At 39.4% G+C, this 11,468-nt stretch overlaps 1 protein-coding gene across 2 annotated transcripts; it reads right to left on the bottom strand.

Moving 5' to 3' along the window:
* Positions 1-645: 645 nt before the first annotated feature.
* Positions 646-10,400, bottom strand: lhx3 (LIM homeobox 3). Of its 2 annotated transcripts, none has more exons than XM_026297857.1 (6): positions 10,331-10,400; positions 5,500-5,671; positions 5,104-5,306; positions 3,069-3,220; positions 1,796-1,967; positions 646-1,079 (listed from the first exon to the last, which is right to left on the bottom strand). In XM_026297857.1, exons 1-6 carry the CDS (start codon positions 10,398-10,400, stop codon positions 646-648), a joined length of 1,203 nt encoding a protein of 400 aa, XP_026153642.1. The 2 variants fall into 2 exon arrangements, with proteins under 2 accessions (XP_026153642.1, XP_026153641.1); XM_026297856.1 differs by lacking the exon at positions 10,331-10,400 and adding an exon at positions 7,744-7,840.
* Positions 10,401-11,468: the final 1,068 nt, after the last annotated feature.

Raw genomic sequence — 11,468 nt, 5'->3', positions numbered from 1 at the left:
ATATATATATATATTCATACATACATATTTATATATATATATATATATATTCATACATACATATTTATATATATATATATATATTCATACATACATACATACATACATATTTATATATATATATATATATATATATATACATACATACATACATACATATTTATATATATATATGTATAGATATTTGGCAACAACTAGACAAGAATCTTAACATTGAACTTAATTCTGCACCTGAACACACTGTAGAAAATAGATGGACATGAAAGGAGACTAGAATAGGAGTGAGAATCAGTGAAAATCCAAATGAGTGAGGTTTGAACTTTCTGAGTCTCTGTCTGTGGGCACCGCATTTTTGTGAAAAAGCTCATAATGGTATCTGTAAAATGAACATTTAACAGATCCCTTGCTTTACATACAGTTTTATGAGTGAAGGACAATCATTAGGCCAAGTGCTTTTAGTGAATGGTATTTCCCTCCTTTCCTCCATCTAGATCACAGATACTGAATTGACCTGTTAATCAGATATTGTTGAGATCCAAGGGACAGCAGTCTAGTCCTTTACACAATCACTGTCCAGCTCCTAAAATCCAACAGGGGACTGAGAAAAGCAAAAAAAAAAAAGTCCAATTTCTTGTCATTGACCAATCAAAACTGCCCGTGGTCCACTTCATCTAACCAAGATGCAGGACTGGCAGGAAAATCTGGGTATCCTCCACTGCTGCCTGTGGAGAGGTCCGAGCTGGGGCCATTGGCTGCCACCATGGGCACCCTCACGGCAGGATTGATCCCAGGCCCACCGCCCTGGCCCATAATAGAAAGGCCAGAATCAGGGTAGACCAGGCTGGAGATGAGAGGCTGATGTCTGGGTAGTGCTTGAAGTGACCCCGGTGATTGAGGAAGGCCATAAGGGCTGTTTGAACGAATATCATGGAACTGTTCTTGTGAGGGGAGAACACCATGCTCCAGAGAGAAGGAGCTGTGGTTGTTGCCCCCTTGGCGGCCCCCCATAGCAGGAGAGGACTCACTCAGGCTGCTGTAGATGCCATTAGTGTGGCCAAGTTCTGACATGGGTGGTTCATCTGTGCAACAAGGACAAGAAGGTGGCAATTTAATTTTATAATTTTCCACAAAGAACAAGATTTATTTCTTATATATTTCTCTCATCCCTCCCATCATATCACATTTCTTTCAATGGATTTGCAGTCTCTACTTTTGTTGCCATAAATTTGCACAAATTCCTCATGTTAAGTTCAACTTTGGTAAACAATAACAAACTAATAGAGAACCACCGACTCCAGAGAGAAGCTGTCATTACAAATTATCTATGGTGCACCATTCATGGTAATTTAACCCTTCTTTTCAAATTAGAAAAAAAGCTCCAAAAGGGATGATGACTTTTAAAACATTGATGAGACTCGACCAAGCAAAAACACTTCCTTCACTAACTTCATAACTTAATAAGATAAATGAATGACATTCCAGGGTGGAGTACATCACACAGGACAGAACAAAATGTAAGTAGCTGCTTGTATGTAATGTAAGTTGTTTTTTCATGCAAGACATTTTTACAAAGTTCACTTGTAGATAATAAAATAAATGATGTCTGAATTTTATTTAACTGCTTCAGTTTCAGGGTACCGTGCTTACTTCTCCATTGTCACACTGTCACAACTTATGGCACATTTTCATACACAAAGCCAGCGCTGATGTTATTACCTATAGTCTCCTACTGTAAGTAAAAACATGTGTGCTGTGAGAAAGAGGTATTCTGTTCAACATGTGTGACTGACTCTACCTGTGAAAGACACTTCTGCATCACTGTCCATGCCTTCCTCCTGGATGCTGTCTTTATCTGATTTGGAGCTTCCCCGTGACCTCTTCATGTTGCGGAAGTACTGGCCCCACCTCTGCCGCCCAGCATCTTTCTTCAGCCTTTTCTCTTTAGCTCGCCTGTTCTGAAACCAAACCTGGGCGGTAACAATACAAAATTCTTTATTATGCAAATGATTTTTTTTTTTTTACTTCTATATTAACTACAATGTTTAGACTTTTCACGTGAGAAATTAGGTCTGAATATAAAATAAATAAAATAAAATAGTTATTTCTTATTATATATTAAAAACTCAATTTTTCTACAAATATCCTGCAGGGTTTTTTTTTTTTTTTTTTTTACTCATCATATACAAGACGAAATCCATTCCATCCAAAGTCCTTGATGCACATTTTATGCTTTTAAGTATTAAAATAAAATTACTTTTCAAGGACTGTCTGGACATCACTTCATGCGTTTGTGATTGTGAGCCCAAGTGGGGGACTAAAACAGTGACACTGAGTAGTAATTCAGGGCCCAGTGTCCCCTTCGCCAGATTTATCACGCATTTAATTAACTTCACGACAGCTACAAGTTGTCCTCACCTCAGGGAGCAGACAGGTTAACATGCCACTGACTTAAATTATTCAACATTTTCTATTTATATTTTTTGGTCTGGTGCTTAAATTTTTGCTTGCACTGTATAAAACATACAATACTCATGGTGAATTTCAACTGTCTAAAATCTCATTTCTTGCAAATGTTTATTGAAAACTGATACAAAATGAACAAACGCCCTGTATCTTATTTTTTTTTACCTTACACACAAAATTAATCAGTTTCAGTCCCGAGCTCAAAAGGCAGTTTTACATTCTCTTTAATGATATTCCACCTTAAGTGAACCCTCTTCACCTCTTCCCTTTCACTGAATAATGAGCAGCATTTTAGTGGCTTCCGTCTCTACTTTTGTCCTTGCAAATAAAACAATATATATGACCACCACCTAGCAACCGGCGTGAGGCTCCTCAGCAGCAGACAATGTGCAAGGGGCCCACTTAGAATTGTTAACGAGCTTGCACTTAAACCATGCCGACTTTCATGTGGACTTCATTTTACTCCATCTAGCCATAAATTCCCCCATTAACACACACACACTTCTTCGTACAGTAGCCTTGTGACAGTTCAGTCACCATTGTCCCTTGATAATGAAGCCAGGACACTAATGGAATAGCTCTTAATGGATAATAATATACATTACCTGCACAACCCGCATATCCAGGCCCGTCTCTGACGAGAGCTGCTCTCGAACGTGGCGTGCAGGTTTGGGAGAGTTGTTGTAAGCATTCTTTAGTGTCTCCAGCTGTTTAGCGGTGATGGTTGTTCGTGGCCTTTTTGCTGTCGAGTCTGCTTCTGAAACAGTTAAACACAACACACACGATATTAGCCAGTGCTGAACAGGAGTTATTTTGCTGATGTGTGGCCTTACACTTATTGTTTTTTTAAGGATCCTGGCTGGATATTTTCGAGGAAAATGGCTTTGTAAAAATATTAATTAACAAGAATTAAGGCACATTAGAGAATGAACATGGTAACAACATAGAGTTTACAGTAATAGTGTAATAGTCATTTTTACATTGGATACTATTACACTTCCATATACAGGTTTTTAAGGTCATTGTTGTTTCTAATACAGAAAACAAAAATCCTTCAGGGTAATAAAAAATATTACTATCAACAGTTACCTGTAAAGAAACAGACTCTATATATGCATGCATTCTGGGTCAGTAACATAAATATTGTTAATTAAAAACACGGCAACTAAAAAGACAGGAAAGCATTCATAATACTAATTTAACATAAATGGATAAATTGTCATCAAGCTGTAAACCAAAATCTGGCATCCTGTGAATAATTACATCATGTGTTCACATTTATTGGCCAGCACAGCAAAATACAAAACCATCATCCAAATGGATGCTGCCCAAGTAATTGCACCCTCTCATTAGTTAAATAAACGTGTGTGTTTTTTGTGAAAACTTGTGTTAACTTGCTGCATAAATCAGCACTTGGTGTAGGGCAGTAAATTCAAACAAACAGATGGGGAGATAAAACTTGACCATACCCAGTCTGCCCTATCATGAACAGAGCCTGCTGGTTAATGTGGTATTAGACTGCTGCTATTAAACATGGTACGTAATGAAAATGTTTTGGGGCATTTAAAGAGCGTGGCTAAAGAAACTATAAACTACTTCATGACAACACACTAGAGATAACCTTTTTCAAATCAATATACATGCATCAGCTGATAATAAATAAATACTCACAGTCTAGCTGTAAAAGTTAGTGTGACTGTTATCAAATTACTACATTTTACTCTAAGTATGTATGTTTGTGAAGTTTGTGGTAATTGAACGTTTTACAAACCTTATTGTCCCTAAAAGAAACCGTCTTTAAATTTTCTATACGCTTTCATAAGCAAATAATAGGTTTTGATTAACTTTTTACTATATTGATCAGATAACACAAGTTCTTTTTGTGTAGAGATAAAATCATTTTCAACCCTGATCCATAATCATTGTTGTTATAATTTATTTTCAATAGTGTCTGATTAGTAAAGTTACATTTCACTGTGCATCTGACTGACTCTTCTCTCTGTCCCACAGCCCAGTCTGTTAAAACTGTAATTCTGAAAGATCAATAACTGCTTTTTGAGCCATAAATTACATGGAAAATAATCTCTCTTTATATTCAGCCAGCTTACAGCTAACTGCATAGGTAAGTCTGCTTTGTGCCATAACACTAAACAAAAAACAAAATGTAAATTCATTGCAAATGTAGCATTTGGTTTTTGTATTCAAGTCATTTTAGTTTCCCACATTTACGCATAGCTGAACAGTTCTCGCACCTTTAACATGAATAAACTATTATTTCTTTATCTTATATAATAATGACCCATATAGATTCGTGTACGCGCACGCGGACACACATGGGCACAGAGCTGCAGTACAGTGAGCTCTGTCTTTCCTCAGGAAGGTAGACACAATAATAAGAGTTATTGAAAGCTGATTCCTTCAAGTGCAAAGTGCAAGTGTAAGCCTCCGGGAGTCCGCTTTATGCAGTTTCCTATCGATTGGCTTGCGGGCAACGCTGCAATTAGCACAGGTGGGTCAAAGTTTATGGGTGACCTCATTGTCACGTCGAACCCACAGATCAAGACGAGTGATTAAGAACAGGCCGACAGACAACGCACCGCAGAACTTCAAGTAACTATCAGCAGTAAAACGGCAGCTCACCTCTCTGTTTGGCGGTCTCATAGTCCGCCTTACACACCAGCCTGCTGTCCTCCATCAGATAGTACTCGTCACCTGTGGCCAGTTGTCTCTTGCACACGATGCAGGCAAAACAGTGCAGGTGGTAGACGAAGTCCTGCGCTCTCCTCACCACCTGTGTGGGCGGTATGCCCTGCTGACACGCTGCGCATTTGGTCCCGAATCTCCTTTTGGAAAAAGAGAAGTTTGCCGTGAACAAATAACAGCTTATAAGAAACTTATAAGAAACAGACATGTCTTAGTCACAAAACAACGAAAGACATTGTGATAATATATATATATATATATATATATATATATATATATATATATATATATATTAAAAAAAAAAACCTGGTGTAATTTTTGACAGCTACTCACTTGAAGAAATCCTCTTTGCAGTAGACGCTGTCGCCCCTGGTGAAGCACTTGTCCGCCAGTTGGGCCTGGCAGTCGCTGCATTTCAGGCACTTGCTGTGCCAGTGGCGATCCAGCACTTTGAGGATGAAGCGGTCTACGATGTGTTGGTTGCAGCCTGCACACACTGGGATCTCTGCAGGGAACAGGTCACAACCAACGTTTGAGTCAGTTCAGTTTGCATTGGACACGTTAAAAACAACGTCTCAAACACAGTGACAACTTCACCTGCTTAATAATAAATACAGACTTCCCACTCTTAAAATAATCTGCTGATGGTTAGAGTTGTTTAATTATGAAAAGCCTCTTAATAAACAGACTTTACAGCTGAAATAAAGACAAGGAGCGAAATACACCATAATCATATTTTTCTTCATTTGTTTATTTTATACAGGCCTAAACCTATTTCCAATAGCTCAGTATATAATATCTTTTTTAATTCTCTCGGGTAAATCTGCATCATTTTGTTAACAGCCTGACAAAAGGGGAATTACTAGTAGTACTAAAAGTAGCAAAGCACTACAAAGTATAACAACATCCAGTTTTCTTGAGTGTTGAATATTTATAGTAGTAGGACATTTATTGCAAGATTTTTCCCGTTCGGCCTTAGCTTCATGTGATCCAGAAAAACATCCAGGTTCAGTTACCAAAGCAAAAGTCTGCCAATGATTAATTTTTCATTTTCCATGTTCGTCTTTGGGGTGGAAAGGAAGGTTCAGTGCACCGAAATGCGCCTCAGACAGGGGCTTTCCTACTCGAATCCATTTATGTGATCAGACTCGTGACTCACCGATTAACACACAATTAAAGAAAACATGTTTAAAGGTGTAATGTTATAGAATTATTAAATATAAACGTCGAAATCTATGCACAGCGGTGAAAACAATATTCCCAGACGCTGTTTGGACGATATGAATGTCATTATCATGATTATTCTGCCTGTATATTATCCTGAAGTCTACACGAATCGAGGCCATTCTGCGCATTAATCCAGTCATGTTGACTGAAGTTCTGTAAAAATTCAAATTTAAATTTAAAATGTAATATTTTAAAATGTTCTTACTTTAAGGGATCATTTCAATTTTCTAAATAAGATGTACAATATCAGCTTATAATGAAAAGCTCGTTAAAGGAACAGTGACCTGCTGATTGTTATTTTGCCACGTGAAGAGCGTCCTACATTTATGGAAGATCAATTTCAAACAGAATGGGCCTGCAGTATCTAATAGAAAAACTTCATTGGACATATTTAACAACGTTCCCTTAAAGTAACAACGACATTTTAAAATATAATAATAATAATAATAATAATAATAATGATCATAATAAGAAAAAAATGAACCAAAGCATTTGAACAATTGACTATTGAAAAGCCACGTAACATATTATCAGGCCTCCTTATTACTAATTCAAAGATCAACAACTTCATATTCCATCCGTGCAAGGAATCGCATTCCTATTGTTCTCTTCTGGACAATTCATAAAACATTAACGACCCATTTCTTCTGGCATGACCACCAAGTGCGGTGGGAGCCACGTCAAGAACAGGTGTATCCAGGTCATCATTAATTCAATGCGCTCTGTAAAACTAGAAAGCTGCGGCCTATAGTCTCATGGTACCAGCAGGCGAGATGCCCAAGCACCGTTGGAAAATTTAAAGTAGAGATTATTGGAAATTCCAGTCAAAATCTCTTAACTGCACAATATTTATCTTAGAAGCAGGCGCCTTCAGCTGCTCAATTTGTTCTGGTAAAAAAATACAAGCATGACCAGCATGTAGTGATCAGAAACTCATACATAACCTTGAATAATATATTGAAATTTGTGCGATTATTCAAATAAATCAAGTGAAAGTTGGAGCGTAAAAGTTGCATTGGAGAGATGTGGAACAACAGAAATGACAAGTGTCCCCAATGGTCACCTGCTGTAAAACGGATCCGCCTGACAGCGCAATTTCCCAAAATTGAATCGAGCGTACAGTTGTAGCATCTATAATCCATATATCAGTTTAGATGGCCTACGTACACACTTGTCGAACACAGTGGAAAGATAATCAACAGCCTGTAATAAGTCCTATACGGCCAAATTCAAAGGGCCATTTAAAGAAGCTGAGGTCCAGTATGAGTGTTTACATCCCCACCAGAACAATGTGTAGAATATTATCAGTGCAAAAACGAGCAAAGTGATTAAATCGAGTCTTGCGGTTACCTTTCCGTAGCTCCTCACTGTGCGACAGCAAAGCGAGGAGCATCTCCCTGTTATTTGGTGCCTCTTTTGGAGAGTTGCGCTCACCATGTCCATCCATTGCTCATGATGTACATGAATGTAAATCCGTCTTTTTGGTTATCCACGCACATTCATGCGCCAGGCAGGTGTTGTTAAATGTGTGTAGCACGAGCTTCAAAGCGAACACAATTGCGCGCGGTGGATGAACGGTGGAGTTTGCTTTTACCCAGCTGTGTTGAAGCCTGTGCAGGATTACGCTGCGCCGTTTCCTGGGCGACAGGGAGATAGATTAACATCACCTATTGATTCCCTTACCCGGAAGAAGAATAAACAAGAGGTGAGGGGAAAAGCCAATAGAGTTTGAGTGTTGGGAGGTAACTCAGAGACGCGTTACAGTATTGTAGCCAATTATGTTCCAGAGAGAAAAGAACGAAAATTATTTTGTTTCACCTTCTTTTAAATTTAGAGACTGAAATCAAATATAACAACAAATCCACTTTCCCCTACCTCTTGCAAGACCTCGCATTATTGCTTATTCTCATATTCTCATCATTATCTGGAACGAACAGCCAACAGTTCACATGCTAGAAACAAAGAAAAGAAAAAAAACGACGCGTCCCTGCGATTTTCTGCGAGGAACAGTATGTAGCTTTGAAAAATAAAAACAGCAAATACATCGCAACCGATTATAGGCTACCAACAGTTTATATATTGCTTTACTTATAGGGGAAAACACGGCCTTGATTTAGAAGACCGACAAAGTAGGCAGATGTTAATAATCCTCATGTGGAAACTGGGCTGAAGTAACGAGCACACAGGAACAAGACTAGATTTAAAGCCCCAAAACATCCAGGAAACTGGACAACATTTGGTCGATTTACATAATAAATCAGCCAAAGCAGTTTCTGTTTCTTTGCTTTAGCGATTTCTTTTCTATTCAGATTCCAGTATTTGCCATTTTGCCATGCGTAAAGACAAGATTCGGCCCTAAGGTTAAGGTCCTGCCTGGCCGAGTTTTTAAAACATAAGTAATAATAATAATCACGATTGTTATTATTATTATTTTTGGCTACTAAGAAAATGCATGGTGTTAATTAATAATGGAGGAATGTGTTCCTAGAGGCTTGGCATTTATTTTAGATAAGTGATTTTAAATATCTTATGCACACACAAGCTTCATCCCGTGTGTGTTGAGTACTCAAAGACAAGTGTTTATTTAGGAGAGAGATTGGCTGTTCAATAAGATGTTGATCGGGGCAACACCCCAGTGAATTTTATTGACACTGATCTTTGGCACAAAAGAGCGCCTGGGGAAATCACAGGTAGTGCCACAGCCGCCTGGCTCGCTGATGAATCTAAAATCAATGTCCTATTTGGTTGTATTTCTGAAGTATATATAAAATGGTTTGGAGAAAGATACGGGGTTCATGGGTGCTCCTCTTACTTTTCAGCTTTGTAATAATTTTTATGTCATATTGATCGCTCACTTTTGACGGGGTGAGCCCGACAGTAATGGGACAACAAAGCGATAAAATGGCCATCAAAGTAATGGCCAGTCAGTTAGAGAAAGTCGCAACAACGAACAAATGTCTTTCGTTTGAGCTTTTGTTTCGTCAATTTGAATTTGTCATTTTGTTTAAAAACTAATGGAGCACCTACTTTTAATTTTTATTTTGGAATTTTTATCTTAAACACAACATACAATAAAATGAAAATGTAAGATTTTGTGCATGTAAAACGACCACTGCCTTACAGACACCAAAGACTCTTATTCGAAAAACAGGCCGAAATAAAACATGTCCCCTCTTTGGATGCCAAATTTGTGCAAATCAATAATTCTGCTATTATAGACAAACTTTGAGTGGGTGCACTAGTCCAGACTGCACCTCCACCACCACCACCTGACCGTGGCAGCTTCAGGTGTTGCACCTGTCAGGGCAGGAATGTGACACCTGTTGATCATTTTATGTCACTGGACTTGGACAGGGAGCAGCTCCGCACCTGCTGGGGGTCTGTCGTAGAGCCGCAGAGAGGCTGCTGTGGCCGCAGTGGGTCCGGTGCTCCCTCCATAACCGCTCCCGTGACAAGCACAGGCGGCGGTGTGAAGTGACAGCACGCGCATAACATCTGTTCGTGTGATTCTCCAACAATGAAGACTCATTACGGATTCATAACGTCTCCCACACGCAGCGCACAAGACGCGCCTCAAAACAGCCTGTGCATCAACATGGTTGCTGAATAACCCCATTATCAGCTGCTTTTTATCTTACATCACTTTTTCACGTCCTGGTCCAATACTTTGTTCAGTATATGCCCAGATTTAAAGCTACTTTGAAAGTTCCTGCCATATTTTTAGAAGTGTGGTTGCTGTCAACGTTAGAATAAAGAGTTTAAAAGGCCCATTTCACAAGAAAACAGGCACCACCTCCATCCCGGTGTGCTAATTTGCTCCAGTGGCCTGTATTTTACGCCTAATTAGAACTCATCCACAGGACATCGACTAAAACTCTTTTTAAAGTCTAAACTAAGAACCATGATCACAGTGAAAAAAATAAGACCGTGTTCTTACCTTGGCCTGAACTGTACCGGGGGAAATTTCCGGTGTTTTGACAGCTTGACCCCGGGTGCTCAAGCAGCATATTGAAGATGTTCCGATGTTCCAGCGGAAGAAAACTGCACCGAGACGCCTGCGATAAAAAAAAAACAAAAAAAAACAAACAAAAAAAAAAAACAACTAGAGTTTGGACGACGTATTCAAACCCGCACTTTCCTGGAGATGTATCCTCTCAAGCGTGAGCTGAGCTCGGCTCGATGGCAGTTTAATAATGAAATAATTAAAAAAACGCTAAAAAGACTCTTCTCCTGTCCTCTGCCACCGCGAACTGAAACTTTGAACATTCGTCAAGTTGCTCTTTGATTCCGCTTTGAAAATGTCGCGATGAGGTGGAAACGAGGAGCAGCGGAAAAGTGTCTGACCATGTGCAGTGTGAGCTGACCTGACTGTGAGCCCTGCAGCCTGCGGCTTCACGTCAACTACAAGTCGCCGGCGGCCAGCGCTGTCTCTGTCCAGGGTGCTGAAAGGGGGAGTTTCTCTAAACGGGGGGAGGCGTGGGGCTATCTTCAAGCGCGCACACACTTCCCCTCCCTCTTCCTCCTTATCTATGTTGTGGTGCACGTGTCTGCCTTTTCAAGGCGCACAATGGGGCAATGCTCGGGATATTGTTGTCATGCGTTTCCATCGCTGCGTCTCTCTTTTGTCTGTTTAAAATAGTCCGCATCGCATTAATGATACAAGTGGACGGAGCGTGTATATACGATCATGTCAGCTTATAGGGGGGACTGAAGTAAAAGAAGAGGGACGTGCATCTTAATGCACGCACATCCATTGCTGAGATGAGTTTACTGACCTCTTGGAAACTTGTAAAAATATACAAGTTATACAACCTGATCATTAAAAAAAAACAACAAAAAAAAAAAGTCAGATGATGTTTTCATGTAAAATCTTAGCTCACACCCGTGCAGAGCTGGGTGGCTTTAACACAGTGACAATTACTGCCACGACGCACAAAAGTCTGACGTAGTCCTACAACTTTGATTCAATTTTACTTGCTCAGCATGCCAGCCCACAAGTGATGTAAGCCAATTAGACCTATGCTGTTCATTAGTCCACTCGGAGCAATTAGCCTTCCGAACTTGAAAAGAAACCA

The sequence above is a fragment of the Mastacembelus armatus genome, chromosome 12 (genome assembly GCF_900324485.2).
Source record: "Mastacembelus armatus chromosome 12, fMasArm1.2, whole genome shotgun sequence".
Taxonomy (NCBI): Eukaryota; Metazoa; Chordata; class Actinopteri; order Synbranchiformes; family Mastacembelidae; genus Mastacembelus; species Mastacembelus armatus.
This window is presented reverse-complemented; position numbering and strand designations above follow the sequence as displayed.

What these genes read in the sequence shown, in the direction of transcription:
- lhx3 (XM_026297856.1), bottom strand. Translation starts at nt 7,840, where the DNA reads ATGGATGGACATGGTGAGCGCAACTCTCCAAAAGAGGCACCAAATAAC. An exon ending in CAGTGAGGAGCTACGGAAAG is followed by an intron (nt 5,672 to 7,743) that starts GTAACCGCAAGA and finishes TGTTCCCTGCAG; the next exon opens with AGATCCCAGTGTGTGCAGGC. An exon ending in TGCAGAAGTGTCTTTCACAG is followed by an intron (nt 1,080 to 1,795) that starts GTAGAGTCAGTC and finishes CTTGTTGCACAG; the next exon opens with ATGAACCACCCATGTCAGAA.